The sequence below is a fragment of the Taeniopygia guttata genome, chromosome 3 (assembly GCF_048771995.1).
Source record: "Taeniopygia guttata chromosome 3, bTaeGut7.mat, whole genome shotgun sequence".
NCBI lineage: Eukaryota > Metazoa > Chordata > Aves > Passeriformes > Estrildidae > Taeniopygia > Taeniopygia guttata.
The window spans coordinates 62,895,221-62,917,009 of record NC_133027.1 but is presented as its reverse complement, the minus strand read 5'-3'; the positions used below and the strand labels follow the sequence as shown (position 1 = coordinate 62,917,009).

General features: G+C 42.7%; 2 protein-coding genes across 10 annotated transcripts in view; one reads left to right on the top strand and one right to left on the bottom strand.

Moving 5' to 3' along the window:
* The window catches only part of HIVEP2 (HIVEP zinc finger 2), a 137,028-nt gene extending 126,465 nt beyond the window's left edge, over nt 1–10,563 (bottom strand). For 5 of the 9 annotated variants that reach the window (XM_030268093.4, XM_072926999.1, XM_072926998.1 and 2 more), the window contains exon 1: nt 10,165–10,563. The gene's annotated coding sequence lies outside the window, so the exon portion shown is untranslated. Of the gene's footprint in view, nt 1–7,775; nt 8,103–9,164; nt 9,290–10,164 lie in introns of those variants that run through there. The other 4 variants (XM_072926997.1, XM_072927001.1, XM_030268092.4 and 1 more) reach the window with 2 other exon arrangements.
* LOC140683525 (uncharacterized) overlaps nt 1–20,614 on the top strand; it is a 56,661-nt gene extending 36,047 nt beyond the window's left edge. Inside the window, exons 2-4 of the mRNA XM_072926123.1 lie at nt 8,142–8,302; nt 8,675–9,877; nt 11,908–20,614. Of these exons, the coding sequence (XP_072782224.1) occupies nt 8,142–8,302; nt 8,675–9,877; nt 11,908–11,957 (1,414 nt within the window). The 3' untranslated portion in view covers nt 11,958–20,614. The remainder of the gene's footprint in view (nt 1–8,141; nt 8,303–8,674; nt 9,878–11,907) is intronic.
* Nucleotides 20,615–21,789: the final 1,175 nt, after the last annotated feature.

Below are 21,789 nucleotides of genomic sequence, written 5' to 3'. Positions count from 1 at the left end.
TCCTGCTGCATGCTCCTTAGCAGCAGAGCACCAGGAAGAGTGGATAACATTTTAGAAAGATACCCTGGGCAGACTCTGATACCAAAGTGAAACCACGGCAGTTCCTCACTGAAAACTAAGATTTTTCACATTTTCAACAAAATGTGGCTGTGCATGCATCTGTATATAGACATTTGTAAAATAAATGCTAACAGTCATAAATAATTCAAATAAATTTATTTATTTACAATATTTTCTTTGATAGTCAACCAACAGCAGAAGTTGAAACTACATGGAATCCAGGACAAATCTTCCTCCCAGTAACAAACAAGCCAGACCTCCAACCATAAGCTCTCATGAAATTATTCCAGGTATATTGTTCTATGAAGGAGACAGGATATGACTAGAGGTAAAAGCTATGATCACCTATACATACATGAGTCTAAATGTATATACTTAGACATGCATTCTTAAATATTTCTTCACACAGTGTTGCAAACTGTCTCCATTTTCTGCTGTAATATGCTAATTTTTATGGGAAAGTCTCAAAGCAGGAGCCAAAAAAATGCATTTTTGGCTGAGATGAAGACAAGTACATTCCCATCACCTGCATTTGACACTGTCTGAATTAGGCAAGGAAATTGAAACACAGCTCTCTGTTTTCTAGTATGTGAATCTGTAAACAGCCATCAAATGTATTTATTACACTTTTGGCTCACCAGACAACCCACTTGACTGAGAAAAAGAGAGTCAAAATTAGCTTCATTTATTCCCCTGCTTGGTAGTTAAGTGGGTCGAACTATTGACTGGGATTAAATTATACTGCAAAGAAATTAAATCAAAAACCATGCATAAGCAAATGTAAAAATAAATACCTTCAAGCACTGAGCAAGATAAAAAGCATCATATTCTGTGTGCACTCTACCTGTGGAGACGTCAAAGTTGGAAGTTAGAGGATGTTAACACATTATCCTTGAATGCACCTTCCATAAAATCTGAGTTACTCAGCAACACATGCTTGTATGACTCGAGACTGGACAGGGATTCTAAAAACAGTATTACTAGAATTCTGTAGGTTAGAGGAACACTTAATCTGATAAAATTAACTTCTTGCAGGCAATTATAATCTATTGTCGGTCACATTCAAACTTCCCATTCCCATCCTATTGATCTTCCCCTCAAAGCCTCATCCTCAGTAAGCATACATACAAAAAGCAACAATTGTATATTTAACATCCCTGTTTTCTTCTGTAATTAATAAGGTTGTGAGTGAGAAAGAAAGAAAATTGAAAGGTTTCTCTCATATTTACTCCATTTGTGGAAAATAAGCTACACTGAAGTTTTGAAGAGGTGTGCAGAAGGGAACTCCATCATCCCATGTGTCTTTCTTTTTCCTGCCATGCACAGGGTGATCTGGGGAGCAAGGGAAGGGAAGTCAGGGTACATCTACTGCAAGGAACTTCACTGTTCCTACAGAAGAATGAGCAAAGACCCCAGACACACTACTATAAAGCATCACACAGAGGACATACACCAAAACTAAAGCAAAGGTTCTTCCTGTGCACTCATCTTTTACAAGTGAATGTGTCCAGTCCAGCCTCCCACCATGGAGGGTTTGGGTCTATCACCCCTGCATGAGGAAATCTGCACAACCCAGAGGCAAAACAAGCATTTCCAACTGACATGTAAACACATCCCGTCTTTACTCCAAAAGAAGAATTTGGAAGACCTGATATGTTTCCATTCCCTTCTCTATTACTTTCTAACCTCTCCTTCAAGCCTGTTCATAAAGGTAAAATAAAGAGTCGTTGAATTTTTCCCATTAAGAGATCACTAATTTAATAGAATCACTGAACAATTATATGAGCTGAGCTAAAAAGCAAAGCAGAGAAAATGAATGTATTGTATGTCATACTTTTGCCTCCCCACATTTCACAGACCAAAGTCCTGTCAGACCAAAGAAAGGTGCTGTCATACTAGTGTATATCAGCTCCAATTTACAACCCCACTTGTTCAGAAAAAAATAGTTGACTCAAAATTCCCCTACTGATTACTCTAAATCATGTAGCAGGTTTACTTATGTGTGGCTGACTATAAAGTTCTTCACCAATAATTAACATTACTCACTACAATGAATTAGGTCAAAGATGAGCACAATTTGTGTGTTTAATTAGTAATTAGGAAAATCAGAGATTAAAAATATATGACATATCAAACATGACTGGACCAACTTCACTGTCCTCTTGATCCAAACATTTTCCACCATAAAAAACAACTGCAGAGGTAGCAACACTGTATTTGGTATCACTCTAAAACAAATACCTTTCTGTCAGTTTGTATTTCACTAACACCATTTCCTCCTAAGCGTATTATATAAACTACTCCTACCCTTACACTTAACACAAATTTCTTCAGATGTATCAGTAACATCTTGCTAAGCCTGTATCAAAATTCAACTGTACCTCACAAATTAAATACATGTAGCTTATCCATTATTTAAACCTTGAGAAATCAAATATTCTAGCCAAGCAGCTCTGTGAAAATATTCACTAACTTTTAAAGGGATTTTGTTACTCTTGTAGGACCAAGCATAAAATAATGGAACAGACGGAAAGTTTTGTTTGACACGAATTTACTAAAAATGTAGGAGGAAATTAAATTCACATAGTTTTGAAGATATTTTAAAGCAAAATCTCTTTGCTCAAAGAGCCTAGTATTATAGCCTCACCTGGTGACCAAAACAGATTATCATATCAAGACAGCAGGAAGATGTCCAACTTTATAGTCTCATAGTTGATAGTTTAATCCTCTTTTTACCAAACTGTAGAAACTTTTATCGACCTACACAGGTCAGAGAATCTGGCTGTAGGAGTCTATGAAAGTCCTGCCAAAGATAAATGCCTTTTTCACTAAAGAACTATTTTACTTCAGACAAATACACTTAAAAGGCTTTTCACAAACAGTTTCAGAAATTGCATTCATAAACGTAATTGATTTTAAATGGGAAAAAGTAAAAATTTGTCCATTTCTATTGTTACAGAAGACCATGAATAGGACTTGATTTTCTTTTCTAAAATATTAACAAAGCATTTTAGAAATTTAACTCTCAAGATGAATCAGTGTTTCACAGGTGTCACACAGGACTCAGTTGAACACTGTCAGCATGCAGAGGTGTCACTGAACCACAGGCCTGCACGACGCTCTAGGGCTTCTCTTTCATTGCTGATGCTTGTGACGAAAGAAGGAAAATCACATCCAGTCCTCAGTAAAATTGACAAAAGTTAAGAGCTAATAAGGATATTATTTTTCAGCTAACTGAACTGCTTATTTTAGCTGTCTTTGAGAGACAAGCAACATAAAACTCCACATACTTCTAGAACTTTTGTAAGCACACTATACACAAAATGAACTACACTGACCTCTGAAGACTGGTAATAGATGCCAGCAACTTATGTCTCTGTTGAATATTGATTTTGGTCAATAAACTAGAATAGTTTTTACTGTAGCTAAATAGTGTCACGTCTTGTTGTCAAGGAACGGTAACGTCAGTTATTATTTCATACTATTCTTTCCTGACACACTACACATGTTTTGCTTTAATGAAAGCCACAAACCCAAAATACATAAATACAGTTAACTGGAACTTTTATCTTACTTAAACAAACAAAAATGACAAAAAAACCATACTGACATGTAACAATACCCCACTGTCTAATAAGACTAATTTTGATAACCCTGATCCTGTGCCATTAGATGTTTTCAACTTAGAGCTCTTTTCTACCTAAGCACAGATGTTGGTCTATGGAAAACCTGCTCAATGAATAACATTATTTCAAAAAATCCCGTGATGTTTTATCATATTTTACACTGTGCAGTTGGAATTTTCTTTCAGCTTTTTGCATTTCTCTAGCAATACTATTCTTTGTAGCCACAAAAGTCTAAACCTCATCATAAATTACAGAAAACAACTTGAAATTTTTATGCTTCATTTTTTATGAGTATTTTCTTATGAAGAGGGTCAAACTCTACTTTATTGATTACTTTTAAAATGTCACCTGACATTAATTTCAATTCCTCTTCAATCCTCTACTTTTCACTGCTCTGTTAAACTGAACTGTACATGCAAATTACCTAGCTGCTTTTCTGTGTATGGAATTTCCAATAAACTACTACCTGAAAAAGCAACTCTCTGTAGCAGTCAAACCTTGAATTTCTCCTGTGTGACATAACAGCAATTAAGCTATGCCTTTCAAAAAATACTGTACATCCCTTTCCCCCCCACTTTTTTGCAACTTACATAAATCAAAGGTTTTAGCTGGAGCTGCAGCAGTTTATTACTATTTACTTAAGCTGCAATTAAGTGAACCTCCCCATTTAAGAACAAATGTATTCTTTACTGTTCTTTTTTGGGTGTGCAGGATCAAATTTATTGTATGAGTTGCATTTTTCAGACTCTTTAACTGTATTAGGGCAGAACTATCAACTAACAGAAACAAAATCGGAACAAGAAAATAATTTTCTGTAAAACACAAACTGAGGTGCAACAAAACAAACCCATGTGTACATGAAGCGGCCATAAACTCATTATCTACTACATTATTACATTACTTGTGGTTACCATGTCATATCTAGAAAGAACTTTTCTGCTGAGACCAAGTTTACACTGACAGCGATAGAATGTGGATAAACAAATGCAGAAAAAGGGAACATTATCACTATACAAACTGGTCATATCAGTATAATCATGTACCAGGGGAATTTACAACAGATAATTAAATCCATATTTATGCACTGTATTATTTAAGAAAACCACTCAAGTGGTACATTTTTGGGTAGGTATGCCCTGAGACTCCCATCCAGAGAAAGTGAAGGGGGAAAAAAGCATGCACACGTTTTTGCTTATTCAAGTAAAAGGCGATACCCAGGTTTAAAAACAATAAGAGATACATCCAAGGCAGAACAAGGAAATACGGAAACATAAGCAACACTGTGACCAAAACCAGTGGTCCACACCCCATTGCTGTTACCCTGGCATACAGAGAACAGAGTGACCATTTCGCAGATGTACAGAATGCGCCTGAAAGACGAATGAAAACAAGTATCCAAAATCCACAATACTTCCTCAGAGCAAGAAGAAGCTTTTAGGTTTAGACCGTATCAATGATGGCAAGAATTTAATCACAAGACAATAAAAAAAGGCTGACTCTAATGTTCTTGTTACTATGAAGACAAAACAGAGAGCCATATGCAGACAGACAAAATTGCGTATGGTACTTTAATGTCTTCTTATTCTACATTGGGGATTTTGAAACACTGTGTAGGATTGTTCCCCCTACCTATATCCTCCCGCACCTTTTCCATGCTCTTGGCTTTGGGAAAGAGACTCAGGGACAAACCTTACCGGGGACAACCTACTACAAATGAGTAGGGAGAGTAAAGCCAATTGTTTAATCCATGAACAAAGCAGAATGGTGAAATAAGATGTCCATGGTACCTCCCTCTTGCTATTTTAGTAAAAAAATTTAAAACCCCAGATGTTTCCAGACATTAACATATTCTTTAATTTCACTAATGATTTCTTGAAGTCTAAACAGGGGCTTGCTATTTGGTTGTCATGGAAAAACTTCTAATATTTCTATTTACAGTGGGTTTTTTCTCTCAGGCTGTCAGACCAGCATTTTCACAAGTCCTAATTTCACTCGAGAATTTAAAATATGGCCACAATGAACTACTTTTTAATATTTTCTGCTGAAATAGGGGAGTCATTGCAAAGTCTTATAATTTTTTTAAGCACTCAGAAGAGAAACAAGGCTGTACAAAGCTGCTATTTCCTATCAGAATGGTACAACCGGCTTGAAACTTTCATTGTTCTATCATAATTCTGTGCTGCTTTATTTAAATGTAGCTTCCCAAATTACTGACTGAATATGTGAAAAATACTATTCTCTATTTTCCATCTAGGTTACACTTCCCCTTGCTGTTTCTTCACTTTTTAGCAACTGCTAGATATTCTACTGAAGGGGGAAAAAAAAACAACAAAAAAACAAAACACCCAACCAAACAAAAAAAAAAAAACCTCAAACAAATGGTTAAACTACAGAAGAAAGCCAAATAACCTAAAAAATATTTAATCTGTAACATACTACTTCAGAGATGCTGTTTAAGAAATCTTGAAAAAAAACCTGCCTCTTTAAAAAAAAAAAAAAAGAATTTTTAAAGCAGTTTCCTCATAACTTATCGGATCTTTTTCAAATAACAAAGGTATGCAGCCTCTGCACTCAACACTCCTGTTCAACTCCCAAAAGTATTAACAATTAACTCTTCCTGAAGCCTTTAACCCGTAAGAATAATAATAATAATGCATTCCTGCTGCTTGGAGGACCAATAATTTAAAACCACATACTGACAGTCTGAGGTAAAATGGATAAAAATATTTTCTTTTTACCCTGTTTGAAGACCACTGACATGAAGAACCAACTTTTCATGGGCCTGATTTGTGATGGGACCTAAGACAGAGGAAGTCAGTACTCAGCTCTGGCAATTTACCTGCAATCCTTAGGCAGAATCAACTACAAGCAGGTAGTACTTGCTGAGCTGTACAGATAACTATCAATATAACCAACCACAGCTTATTATAAACCCCACCACACTCAAATTTGAAGGATGGCAAGCCATATTTCATAATCCAAGTCACATTACTGTGACTTATACATTACTATGACTTGTATACAGGAATACTCTTAAATTGCAAGCATTCTTCTCTTTGATGGGTAAGTATTGCAGTACTTCACTAAGTAAACCACTTCTGCTGGGCACACAGCTCCTATATTCCCACTACCTTACCCAATATGGTTAAATTACAAAAGCAGTAACAGAAACTGCCCCCCTGCTGTTGACCAAAAATGATGAGCAGAGGGACATACAAAATGGTACTCATTACTTTCACTTCTGTTTAAATCCAATTCACCTTTATTTTTTAAAAAAAAAAAGCACCTAAACAAATGAGTAAGCTTGGCAAAATGCTCAACAATAAATGTCCTGCTTTAAAACTGTCCAGCTTAGTTACAAACATGCAGAGCAGGGTCATAAATCTGCTCACGCAACTGAGTACAGCCAATGGTATTAGAAATAGTTAAAAGTCAAAAAAGAATAGCCTTGTAGGGTGCCACCACATAAACTAAACATGATATACTGCCAAACACTCAAGTAGACACATGTACCATTATTCAGCAAGGACCACATGAATGCATATGGCTCTCTGTTTTGTCTTCATAGTAACAAGAAGGTTTGTAAACAGATCTCACATATGAGGCAATCTAGTCACTTGAGAATCAAATAATCTGCCTTTATAAAGAAGCATTCTGCACTGTTGCCACACAATTGGACTTAGATACACAATTAAAAGTCCTCTACATTCGTGCTTCGAGACAAGTGCGGCTCGATTCTATCCTAATCCATAGCAGTGAGATTTTAAGAAGTCACCTCAGTCAGGACACGTAGAACTGCTATGCCCAACAGCCATTGGAAAATAAAATCCACACAACAGACTACAAAACATTAAAAATGCGGATTGTTCAATCAAAAAAATAAATTACACACTGATTTTGTAATGTATCACTGCCACCTTTGCACAACTGAAGACCACAGTAATCTTCGATACACTTGCAGATGACAGTAGTAACTTCTTAAAACTCGCATGAAAAAACCCTCTCAGCCTATTCTATAACACTTAATTTTTTTGAGAAATGAGACAAAGCAAAAAAAAAATTATGAAGAAAGTTTCAGATAATCCATACCTGAAGTTTCAGAAGTATCTCCTGAGTGGAAGGATCAGGAAAGATTTAACATCTAAGAGTAAGTATAAACCCCAGGACACGCTGCATCTATCTAAATATGCCCACGTGCTGCAAACTAAACATGCAGAAAGTCTCCTATCTTTGAAAAACAGATGCACTTTTTTAGCATGTCTGTATATCATCTTCACTACCAAAATATTGAGGATTCCACACCGTTTCCTGATAACCTGAGGATCAAATTCCTCTGGTAGTCAGTGGTAATCCACAGTAACAACAGAACTTAAAAGTGGGCCCACTGAATTTATACCTCGTTAGACCAGTAGTTCCTTTAATCTAGTAATTACTCCAATTACCCGGTGTCCCCAGAACTCCTGATGATGATGATCGGAGCCCCCTTGCGCTGGGAGCTGCACGAACACACGCCTGCACCGGCAGCTCCGGGAAGCAGAAAAATAAGAGACCTAGCCAGCAATGCTTCTCTTTTGCCACCCTGACCACTTTGTTTACTTCTTTCGTAACAGCTCTCAGTATAAATTCATTAGAAGAAAAAAATAAAGAAAAAGTGACACACTTGACTAAGCCAGCATAATACGTTCAGTGCTCCCTCTATTATTTAATAATGTACAAACCCAGACAGATTTAATATTAAAGTAGGCTTCACTTTAAAATGAAACAAGAGAAACTCTGTAGCTAAATATTTCTGCTGAAACTCATTAGTATTTCGACTTCTTTAGTTTAAAAAGATTTTTAAGAATTATTGCCTAAAATCCCCCAACTCTTTAGTGTTTCAGCAGAAGTTGTATTTCTGCAACTATCATTTAAAAAAAAAAAAAAAAAAAAAAGTTTGACCATTAGTGCCAACTAATAAGAAAAACAGAACCCTTTTCCGGGAAATTAAGCTCTGAGAAGGTTTATCTTTGTCCTGGGGCGAGCCCCGGCCGCCTGCCCACGGAGACAAGATGTGCTGGCCGGCGGCCGGCCGGGACCCCGGGCCACGCGTGCTGGGCCGGCGGGGCCTCCCAGCGGCTTCCCCACCCGCGGGCCGGAGCTCCTGGGGACACCCACGCCTGGAGCCCGGACATCACCGCCCTCCGTCCCCTCCGACCCGGGCTCCCTCTCACGAGGGAAGGCCGTGCGGCGCGCCAGCCCCCGGCAGGAAGGTCGGGGCGGGCTGCGGGGCATGACCCGGGATAACCCGGGGCTTTCCCCCGCCTCCCCCGCGCCGCTTGACCCCGACGGCGGGGACACGGCGGGGACACGGCGGGGCAGCTCGCCGCCCCTGCCCGCCTCCCGGCGCGGAGCCGGCGTGCGGTGGTGTATCCTATGCGATATCCTATGCGACAGGCGCGGATGTGCCGCTTACATAATCCCCGCCGGCCGCACACGTACCCCGCATTACATAAGGGATCGTGCCCCCGCCGGCCCCCGCGGCAGCCCCGCCGGCGGGCGGGGGGACGGAGGGAGGGAGAAAGGGAGGGACCCGGCGGCGGCCCCGGCCGAGCCCCTCGTTAACCCCCTTCCTGTGGCGTTTACACGTCATGGAACATTCCCGGAACGGGCCAACGTCCCACCCACTTCAGGGAACAGTCACCGCGGCGCAGCGCGCACACGCACTCTCGCACACGCACCCGGCGCGGTGCCGGGTGTCCCCGCACACACACGCACTTCCCCCGTGTCCGGCACCCCCGCGGGGACGCGCTGGCAGCCGGGGCACATCCCCTCCCTCCGCCACCTCCAGTGCCCTTGCCCTCCGCCGCGCCGGGTGGCCCCGGGGCCCCCCCCGGCTCGGTGCCCCCCCATCCGCTCGCGGGGCGCCGGAGGCCGCGGTGAGTGCCCCGTCGGGCCGGCCCCCCCGCGGGCGCCTCTCCCCGGCGGTGACCATGCCCATTCCCCGCCGCAGGAGGGGATTACGCAAGGCAGCCTTCTCCTCATCTGCATACACTTACAAGCCGGGTATTCCCCACATTTCCTAACGGCGTGTCACCGACAAAGGCCTGTCCCCGCCGTGTCCCCCTCCTGCGCCGGCTCAGCGGGAAGGGCCGCCGGCCGTGGTGCCCCGGGGACGGTGCCGGTGCCTGCCAGCGCCCGGAGCCCCCACAGAGGTGACTTACCGGTCCGGCGGTTTTACAGCCCCGCCGGCTTTCCCCGCCGGCGCCCTCCCGCCGCCTTGCCCTCCATTTACCCCCGCAGCCCCGGGCGGCACTCGGGGCGCCGGCCGCAGACCCCCCCGCTCCGCTGAGCGCCCTGCCTGCCGCGGCCCGACCCCAGCCCCGCGGCGCCCCGCACCCGAGCCCCGCCGCCCCGGCGCGGCTGTCAGCTGGTGCCGGTGACAGGGAATGAGCGGCGGGCAGGAAGGAGGGGGCTGCCCGCAGCAGCCGGTGCTGCTCACCTGGGAAATCACCGAGAAGGAAGGAGGGAAGCCCTCCCGGTGCCCTTGTTGTTGTTGCTGCTGCCGCTGCTGATCCCGCCGGGCGCTCGTGTTGCTCCTTTGCTAAGGGCTCGCCCGGAGTGAGGCGGCTCGCGGTGCTTCTTTATATATAAAGACAGACAGAGATATTCCAGCGGCCAAGGGGCGCCCGCTTCACGCGTTTATCTTAAGGCAGGTCATTCCTCTCCCTCTTTTTGGAAAGGCTCATCACCATCTCCCTGACAGTGGCGGAGGGGCTGGTGTTGCACGGGGGAGAGGCGGAGGCCCGGGAGCCGCAGCCCGCCCTGGCCGCGGCGGGAGGGAGCGCTCCGCGCTGCAGGCGGCTCCGCCGGGCTATTCCTGGCACCACTTCCCAGAACAGAAGTTACAGGGCGGCGAGCGCGGAGCGAGCGCGGGGAGCGCGCCGCCCGTGACGTCACCGGGTCCCCCCGCGCGGCGGCGGGAGCGCTCCCGGGCGCGGTGCTGGGCGCTGCCGCCCTGGGAGCCGTGCGGGGCGGGAGCCGCGGGAGCTCCGCGCCGGGGAGGGCGCGCACCGAGGAGGCAGGGCCTCGCAGGGCGAAGCCGCGGCCTCTCCCCGCCGGCGGAGATCGCCGCTCCCCTCCCCCTCCCCGCCGAGGGAACTCCCAGGAGAGCCAGTCCCGACTTGCCGTGCGCAAGCCGCGCGTCCTCCCGGCCTGAGAATTTCCTCCGAGGACGCGGGATCCTCCTGCCCCCTCCCCTCCCTCCGCTTCCTTTCTCTCCCTCCCCCGGCCCCTCCACCCCCTCGCTCTCGCCTGGCCGAGATCACGTTATCTGTCAAGGAGAACAATACACCGCCGGGGCTCCCCGTGCCGGCCGCCGGCCCCGGCTTCACAGCCGAGCTCGGGTCTCCCCCGGGCGGGGACCACCCCGACCCCCGCTCACCCCTCAGCACGTGGCCCTGGAGGAGGGGCGCGCATCAGGGCGGCCCGGCCGGGCTCGTCGCCGTCCCGGAGGGCAGGGAGCCCGCCGCGCCGCCCCGGGCTGTGCCGCAGACATACGCATTTATTGCAACACCCGCTCGCCGTCGGCGCCGCGGCCGAGCGGAGCGCAGCGCCGGCCCCGGGAGCAAGCCGTGCCGCCGGGAGGGCGGGCGGGGGACGCGGGCGGCCGCCGCGCCGTGCCGGGTAACGGGGCTCGCACCCTCCGCCGCCGCTCACGGGGCTGCCCGCGGCCAATGGGGGCCCGCAGCGCCCGGGGCGGGGTGCGGCCGGGCCGGGGCTGGCGGCGGGGTCGCTCTCCCGGAGCAGCCCCCGGCCCCGGAGCAGAGAGGCGCTGCAGGGGAAATACCCTCCCGGCCGGGCGAGGCGGAGCTCCTGCTTCCTTGAGACATCCCGCCGCCCTTCCGCGGTGGTCGGGAACCCCCCCAGGGTTTTCGGAACCTTCGCCGAAGCAGGACCCGGCCGTGGTTCCGCACCGACACACGCTCCGGGTCCTGCCGCTCACACCGTCTATTGCGTTAGTGAAGGCTGAGCGCGATTCCGGAGAACAGCGTTTGTGTTCCTGAGATTTGCCACGGCTGCTCGGAGAGTGAAGCTCAACCGGCTGGTTCCCTCTCCCGGCCGCTCCGGCAGTGCGGGGCTCCCTTGCCTGGCCTCGCCTAGTTTGGCTTTGCCGTGGCATCGGCGCCCGCTGGGTTTTTGACAGCAGGTCTTCACTTACTTTTTAGAGCTAATTTTCTTTTAGGGAATCCATTCAGCCGCGTCTACAGGCTACTGGAAGTTGATTCGAAGTGATGCTAACTCGCAGCACCGTCGCGGTGACATCGAAAGTCATACTTGATATCTGAGATTATTCTTTTGACTGACATCAAGAAAAAAATCAGTCACATGGATGGAAAGGAAAAAGTTTATACATAAATCCTGAAAGCAATGGTTCTTATGCCAGAGTAAATAAAACCATTATTTCATAATTTTAGTAGCTAAGAATTTTAAGTTGTTCCTGCATCTTTTAGGGACTAATAACAATTTAGTGCTCAGAGCTGGCGATACAGGGACATAGAAGGGCATAGAATCTATTAATAAAAATCTTCTCATTCTACTGTGGTCTTTGGCCCCAGTTAATTTTGGTGATCTCTGAGTCAGGTTCCTAGTGCTTCTGTCCAGGAGGTGCAGGAAGGAGAGTCTAGGGATTTCTTGGGGTTTCCCTCAAGTTATATAGGCACAAGATCATGTGACCATTATTTCATGATAAATTATGACTTCTTTTACAAATAAGACTTGCTCCTACAAGCATGTTCAATACTGAGAGGGCTGGACAAAGAGGGGTTTGCTCCTTGTTAGGTCCATGAGCATGTCTGTCTTTGTTTTCCTGATTTTGGTGTAAGTGATACTGTCATTCTTGACACTGAATATTGTTTGACTGGAATTATTCTGTCTGAGCAAACATATTGACTTTGGGCTTGTGATCTTTATTTGATGTCATGTTAGAATAAGTCAATGGGAAATGGAAGTGCTTAGGATTTGTTTCAAATTGAGGTTTTCCCATCTGCTGTTTTCTACAACAGCAGCATTTATCTCTGCCCCCAAATGATGGCTGCCAGTATCTTCCCCTCTGGGAGGCTGCAGACTCCTGACCAGCACCTTTGACTTCTTTGTATATGCCCAGCATTGTCATTCTCTCTCCTCCCTCTCACAAGACTTCAGAAGTTCATTTTTACTGTCACAGAGACCAGCCCACAGAAGGTACTGCAACAAGGTTCAGTGTTCAAAATAGGAGTTTATTTACAGCCAGTCTCAAAGCAAAGTAAAAAAGTGTTTCTCCATAATGCTTTTCAAAATAAGGGTCTTTTTCCAATTATGTTGGTTACCTCAAGAAGCTATACTGTGTGTGCTTTCCCACATTCTCTTAGTATTGCACCATCTGAGCCGCAGCCATTTCCTTCACTGTGGCTATACAAGGTATGTGCTAGAGCTACAACTCTTCAGCACTTTGGTGCTTCCAGGGGAGAGAGTGAAGCTATACCTGTGCTCAGAGACCCTCACTGTTCTACAAAATTTGTTTGGCTCAAGCCCCAGAGCAGGTTTTGACAAGCTGCACAACTTGCAGCTGCAAGGATCCTTAGGTTGGAGGAGACCTCCCCAGCCAGAGGCCAGGAGGTCCTCACAGGGTTCCTTTACCCCTCTCCCCATTTGTGCAGAGTTGTAGGGGAGTGGATGTAACTGAGTATAGCCTGATCTTCATCCCCGACCGATGCCCCTTTCCCCTCCCAAGGGGAGCATGAGGCAGGAGCACTGTCCCATAGGGAGACTGCAGCTGGGACACCAGGGTAGTTTTCCTCCCAGACCCCTGCCAGTGACTCCACAGAGAGGCATCTGAATCACTTTCTCTTGCCTACTCGTGGCAACAACATAACTTAATAATGATGTCCTTGCTTCATACCATCCTATCATTTCCCTCTAGATTTTTTTCCTATGTTTACACGCAGCTTTTAATAAAACTATCACTCTAACAAAGAAGAGAACTAAGGGAGCTGTCAGATGTAAGATTTACATCTGTTATTTAAATATAGATTTTGCAGATTCATAAAAAAGTAAGTAATTCTTACTGCTTGGAAAGCACCTTGGCCTTCACAGCTGCAGCTCACAGCAAACACAATATACAATGATAATATTCAGCAATGATGTTCGCAGATTATTAAACACTATACATTATTCTGAAAACCTGGTTTGATCTCAGAGCACACAGAATCCATCAGTTTTGTAAACTGTGCTGTTCTCAAATTAGATAATAGAAAGCATTACATAATTTTTCTATAATAGTGCAGTTGAATTGAAATGTTAACCATTAATTCTAAAATAGCTAATGATTTTAAAGTAATTCATCCTTTCTTAAGAAAAAAATAACTTTGTCCCCAAACCTGTACCCACAAGCTCATAACTATTCTTCACAAAGTTGCTACAGATAGAACTGCAGCAAAACAGACAATTCCTTTATATAAGGCATTGATACCTATTTACTGATTTCACTGTGAGCAGTGTAAAGCAAAATGGACCAAATGGATCCAATTTTCTGAAAGTCTCAGGGTAGGAGTGCAAAACAAAATGAATGGTGTTATTTTGCTGTTTAGATCCTATTTCTTAAGGTCTGATTAAGTTAGAAAAATCTAAGGGAAACTACCTGTGAATGGCTTTCCTCATAAATAAATACCAGAAGTTTCCTATCAGTGACGTTTAAAACACACTGTCCTTACAGGAACTTCCTCCCATATTCCTTCTCTCATTTTTCCAACTGCCTGGACTGCAATGTCTCTTGCTGCCATTGCCCACACCACTTCCTTTTCTAATGCCCTCATTGCACTCAGTGCTCTTTGCACTTAGTAGAAAAGTATGCAAGATATACAGGGCTGGCTTTCCAAAGCTGGAAGAGGTGGGTATACTCCTGCTTCTGCTCTCCTCTTTGGAGCACCTGCTCTTTCTCTGCTCATCAGAGAGAGAAGGGCCCTGAGCTGGGTGATGAAAGGCCTGTGAGGGTGGGGGTCCCAGCCACCAGTCCCTCCCAAGGACGCATGAAGAGCCTGAGAGAACATACTCAGTGCCTCTGGGGCCAGCAAGGAGAGTGAGAAGGGAAACCAAGGTGGACCAGAAGCGCTGGGGAGGATACTAAAAGAGCTGCATTTGCTTCTGGCTTTACTTAGGATGTCAAATATGTCATAAAATCTATTTGAAGAGCAGTACTAATTCAGGTGACTGATTTTTTTACTTTAAGAGGTAGCTACCTTCTACTGACCCATCTAAAGCTCTTCTCAGAGATAACTAGCAGCTATGAGTTTCACATATCATTTAATCATTCAATAACATAGAATGCATTTCCAGCCACAGCATTCCACTTTGTAATTTGTACACATTGCTTTCCTTTTGCTCAAGTGCCATCTTATCAATTGAGAAAAGAGAAAAAGACACTGCCAGTTCACCCTCTCAACATCTCTTCCTATGTGTTCCTTGAATCCAGGCTGCTGTATCTTGTTTGTCTACTCTCCTACGTAAACAAGGGTAATCTTTCCTCATAGGGGAGTGTGCCCATGACTCCTCCATGGAACACAAAGGAGTCACAGTGAAGCACTTCTTTATCCACAGCAGCTCCAATCTCATACAGTATCAAATGGTGTGAAGGAGCACGAAGCCAAGGTGGTTAGCTTGAACAAGCCTGTGTGTAAATAACTCTGGCAGAGGGCCCAAAGGAAGGGGAGTCCTGTTTGCCTGGTAATGAACAAATGGCTGTATTTCCTGAAGGAAAAATATTTTTCTGCTATCTTGAGATTTCCTTAAAAAAAAAAAAAAAGTTATTTTCTCCACATAAAGTATTTCCAGATGCAGAACTAACATGCTGTGTGCATCAACAACTTGATAATACCATGTCATCACTTGACCTTGGAAGAGGGTAAAAAAATGAAGAAGGCAGAATTTTCTGAAATTATGCCCTTTCATGGGAACATTTTTTTAAAGCCCATGAATCCTGGGAAAATTTTTTTTAATAAAATTTGATTACTTGTACTCATTTTTTTTTTTTTTTCATAACTAATTGACTATCTGAATAGGAAAATCTACACTGCTGACTCCAAACTCAGGCATTGGGTTATGTGCACTTCTCATGTGAGATAAAGCTTGCAAGTTCTATAGCCAGGTTCTCTTTGCTTGTCCTTTTTAACATCACAACCCAGTTAAGTATTTGAAAGACTTTTGGGCATTTGGAAAAAATATTTTGCCTTACTGACAAGTGGAACATGTTACCAAGCCCTGGTTATTTCTCTTTAAATATAAAGTATTAGCTCCTGCAGATTTTGTATACTGGACTCAGTTCTCCCCCTCACCCTGCCCCATTTTTTATAGGAACAACTGAAGTAAGAGTCTGCCAAAAACATGGCATGATTTAGCAACTTCTGAGTTATATATAACCTGAACTATTAAGTGACTTAATTTTCTAAAAGCTTACCTATTTATATTCCCATTAGCTCTGATAGCCTTTCATTTAACATTCTTCTCAAACAGGCAACTCTTTTGCATCACCTTCCAACTCAAAGAAACCTCCAGTGCTTCATGCATAGAGAATTTTATGTATGGGCTGGAGAGAGCAGAGGGGCAGACCACTCTTAACAGCGAGCAGTGACAACTTGAAAACAGAGTAAAGAAGATCTCTCAAAATGGCAGAGGCACTTTGGATAAGAAAAATTGCATTAACTAAGTTGCAGCTATCTAGAATTTCACCATATTGTCCTATCTTCATAAATCCTCTGGCACATGTCATGGGAACCTTCCTAACCACATTAGTTACCTTCCTGGTTTTGCATCCCTGGAATCTTCCCACAGGCAAGCGCCCCAAGCATCCTGCAAATACTTTCCTCCACAACTGACTGAGAGGGAAGTGTGCCACCTACTGAAAGACCACAGCTGCTTTCTATATGTCTTGGACTTTCCGAAGTTCTTTCCCATTTCTGAACTTTCCAGGCCTTCACACTACTGACTTGAATTAGAAATTAGTTTTTGGTTTATGAAAGTTTGTAAACTCAGCAACTGAAAGGTCATGAATATGGACAAGAGCAAATGTAATCCAGGCTGATTCCATCTAATTCATGTGTAAGCAGTATAATTTGATAAATCATCTATCTGAAAGCAGTTACTCCTAAATTGCCATTTTTTGTCAGAAATGAGATAAATATCAATAATTATCTCTATAAATGTAAGAAAATACTAGATTTGTAGATAATTAGTAAAGCACACAGATGAGTTAGCAGTACTGACATACATGGTATTTGCAGTTTAGGTGTTAGGCATTTTTAACAAATGAGTTAACAGCTTCACTGCTAGGAAATAGTTGCTTCTGAAGTTGGGTCCACTTTGTTCAAATAAACATTTGGTTGAACAAGCTCAAAGCAAACTTTACACAGCTGTTGTCATAACTTGATGTTTGACACACCTAGAGAGCATCCTTTGGTTACCTGAGTCTCACACCACTGAGTTATTCATGCACAGTAATACATTATTTTGGCTACCAAAAGAGTTGAAACAGATGTCAGTGTTGTTTCAAGTGTTGTAATAATGGATAATAAATAAATAATTTAAGATCAATTTCTTTTATAAATATCTATGAAACTGCTTAACAAAAATTTTCAGCATTGAGGTTCATCAGAGCCTTTTGCTTTGAAGTCAGCAGTATAAATTCTGTTATGTGCATTATAGTAGATGCTCAAAACCTCTAAAATTGTGATTCACTGAAATTAACAGATAATTTATGCCTTTAAATTTTCTCTCACTTCTGTATTGGACTGATTTGTTCCTGAGAAATATTGTTCTCAATAATTCTCAGTAAGAACATCATCAAAACTTCTGCTGGAATGTAAGAAATAAAAATAATATTATTTAGAATAAATATCTTAATGGATTAACAGTTTGAGGATGTGTAAAATAAAAGTTTGAAGTGTTTCTACCAGTTTTCTCAGTCTTAACCAATTTGTCATACAGTGCATTAAAATCTCTATAATACCTGAAACTGTTTCACATGTGTAGGACATAGAAGGAAAATAAAATTCATTGTCAGCAAGCACAAAACAGGGAGAAAGCTAACTCTAAACTCAGCATCATGTCTATACCTACTATGAGTTTAAAAAGTTCTACAAGACATTGCAGACAGTCCAGCAAAACTATCGGCCCAGTGACCAATGAAAGCACTGTTATCAGGAGTAATTCAGAAATAAAAGGGATAAAAAAGTGCTACACCTGTATAGGTCCAGGTGGCACACACCAAATACTCTTCTGCTCAGGCACAATCTGAAAAATAACATGGTGCCCTCTCCCCCCCCTCCCCGCTCCCATCAAGAAAATGATGAGGTTTAGCAGATTTAAAACAGGCCAAACCCCCCACTTAACAAAGCACATAGCAAAAGTGTAGATCTGAGGCAGAAGAATGCTGTGGGGTACCAGACTATGAATGTCTTGAAAAAAGATTCGCCTCATTAGGTGTGAAGTAGTCTATTACTGGCAATTAAAAAAGCTTATATATGTGCAGATGATTAAGGGTCAGTCCCTAAACAACTCACTGACTGTGAGAAGTGGGTGTATCACAGAAAAACTATAGGAGACAAAAAGAGGAAATTCTTTCCCTAAGTGGTGTAACTGGCCACACATTGAGGACAACAAATTACATGGAGCTCTCATCTGGCTGAAACAATGGCAGCTCTTATCTTCCTACTAGTTTATGGTGGGTTGTTTCGGGATGCTTTTTCCAGTCACAGCTGGCCTCTCTTTCTGCAAATGTCTGACAACTTTTGGGATTTTAAAATTATTTTCAGTTTCAAAGACTGTATGAAGAAACATTCAATGGAATTTTCAGTTCATCCTTGAATTATTTTTCTTCTTTATAATGGAAGACACATTGCAGAGCATGTTGTATTTTCTGCATTAAAAGCCAAAATGTATTAACAATCTCCAATAAATAACTGATTTGTCATAATGTAACCAGTTCTAATAGCTAAAATAACAATATAAGCTCTATTTCCTGAATATCACAGGTTTGTAAATGTGAAATACCCAGGCAGCAAACTTTGTATTACCTGAGTTTCTGAACTTATAATATTTTTGAGCCATTGGCAGCCCAATTAGGTGTTCAGCATATGTCTCACATTTCAGAATCCATACAACATTCATCTGGAATAAAGAGATATGAAGGAGATGTGAGTCATTAATCATATTCAGGAAACAAGTTTCTGAAAATTAATACATGACCAGTTGCCAGTAAGTAGCCATCGGCTATATATATGAAAAAAAAAAAAGTATGTTCTAAAGCTACGTATTTTAATGATAGTTTTAAAATGTTCAAATTCTAAATGGTAATGGAGACAATGTTTCTCTAATGGAATGTCTAATATCACTTAAGACCTACTAAGGGCTGTACAATGTTTCTGATCAATGGGAGCTGGGTAAAATTGCATATTCAGTATAGTACAGAGAAGTCTGAAGTCAAGCTGGTCTGTAAAGGCATAATTACTGTTAAGTGCAAGAATAAACCTAGTGATTTCAGTGATGTTCTCTTGGGCTTAAAGTTAAACAAATGCTTAGGTGTCCTAGGTTTCACACTCCTTCACAATTCTTCATCCTTACTCATAGACATGGACATTTCTTGCACCCCTCTAGAAGAAGACGTACAATTTGTCCCCATGCCTAGCTGACTATGAGTATGCAAGTACATGGTTTTCTTATGTTTTGAAAATTTTTGGATTTTTCAAGCAGGTGGACACTATTAAATTCAAACAGGTTACATTCATTGGATGTCGTTTGTTAACAATTTGAGTTGTAATCTCAGTATGTGTAATCACTGCTGGGGCAGGGAGGGGGAAAAATCAAATTGTGTTCTTGCTCTATAAGAACATTGTCATACTGTTTAAGAAGCATATCCACCCAAAAACTAAGAATGGAAATTGCCAGTGCAATTACAATGTTTTGGCAAGGAACTAGCATGAAGCCTGGGAAAAGTCTGTTGGTGGATATCAACATGTGTAAAAAGAGATTCATTCCTGGGCTTACAGCATGGCCAGCAGTGTTCCCAGCTCAAAGTCTCTGGACTGTAGCAATTAATAAAAGAACAAATTCAAAGTTCTGTTCTAGTCTTCACTTAATAATTATATTTCAACAATCCAGAAATTTAGAAACTGCGGAAAAGTTGGCAACAGATAAGCCTGTGTGCTATGAGCAATAGGCACTCACAGCCATATAACAAATTAAAAACAAACTTCTCTGCTGCAGCTAGGTGTAAAGGTCTGTTAAATAATTTAGGTAAAATAATTTTCTTTCAAAAGATCAAAATTGCATCTTCAACTTCTGTGTACAAACCAAAATATGGCTAATAATAGTTGATGATTGTAGGCAACAGAAGTTGTGAAGTGTAATTTTGGTCAAAAGATACAATGTAAAAAAATATTCTAGCAGCCAGATACAACAAGAAGCAAGAGAACTTATGGAGGGGAAAAAAATCACTGAAACCAACCTAACAGACTGGCCAGTCGTCTTTAGTGTGGGTCATCTATTATCATCCCCACAAAACTTCAGAGATTGCTGGGTATTAGCCATTTACATTAATATAACAAGATATTGCCTACATACTCTGTACTGTTCAAGATCCCACAACTGAAGAAGAAGGTTTGTGGAATGCCTGACAAACTTTTAAGTACTGAGAAAACAGAAAGTTTCAAGTTTTGCTTCAGTGAAATGCTGTTAGTGAAATCATGAATAAAATCTTCTGGTTAAAGAAATATTTGGGGCCAACAAATCAGGTAACTGGTGAACTCAAATTGTCTACAGTTTGGGATTTTTGCTAACAATGTCTCAGACCTACTAGCTGACTTACAGTGCAGTATTCACAAGGTTTTTAATAAAAGCATTATAAAAAATGCAAAAAAAAAAAACCCCTTATCTGTATCTCCAAGGCCACAGGAGACAGGACAGCAATGAGAAATGGTGCAGAACTAGATTTTTCCTCCATACCCTAGTTATAATAACAGAACAGGTTGGTATGGAAATCTGAATCCAAACTTATTTAAAGATGTTTAGACTTTTAAATTAGATTCTCTTTAATTTTCTAAAGGACTCGTACAACACAGAAAACAACAAAGCTATAGCTATAGTAGTCAATGAACCAGGGCCCATCCCTGAGGATTTGTATCTTTATTGCCTGTATCTTTAATGCCTTCCCAAAATAGTGCAGCACCACACACACACACACTCTACCTAAGAGAATGAAAAGATGCCAACCAGCAAGTTGAGGGCTGGCTGGCAATGTACAGAGGGAAATGAAGTACATATTGGCAGGAAGTGAAAAAATAAAGTTATGCTGGATGGGAAGAGAAATACTGAGAAGGAAATTATCTCAATTCAGGAAGCTCTTAATAATATGTTTAAAAATAAAGCATATGCTTCAGTATCTTCTTACCAAAAGCCTGTATGCCTCAAGTTAGGCACATATTTGAGCATCTTGCCGAACTGGGGCTCTGCAGTGAAGTTTCACGGGCTGCTTAAAGTGACAAATGTCTGTGGTGTCACTGAGAGATGTGAACCTCCCCTTCCCAATGTCCCTAGCTGTGTTGTTCAACCACCTCTCCTCTCCTGGCACTAGAACTTGTGGAGGCTGCACTGTCAGCAGCATCAAGAGCAATGCACTTGCAATGGGGGCTGGAGTAAATGAGCAGGTAGAGAGAGGGCTTTTTCTGCACATGCAGGTGAATTGAACACAAGCTGAAGACTCCATATCAGACCATACCCTATGTGTCCTCAGCCACCCCACTCCTCTTTTAGCAAAGCTAACAGAGAATTCAAAATCATCTTGGATAGCCTGCCTGGGCCTTGGCAACTTTTTTCTGAAGTGGTTAAATAGGTACCATATCACCATGCTGACATGTTGTAAGATACATATCCTTCTACACGATTTGAAAGAAATTAAAAAGTATTAATTTGCATTTGCAGAACAAACATTTCTAAAAATTGTGTTTGTTTTTGTTTTTTGGTTGGTTTGTTTTGTTTTTTTTTTGACTGGAAAAATGCCTGACAGATGGTTTGACTGAGGAGTGGTGAGGCACTTAAACCA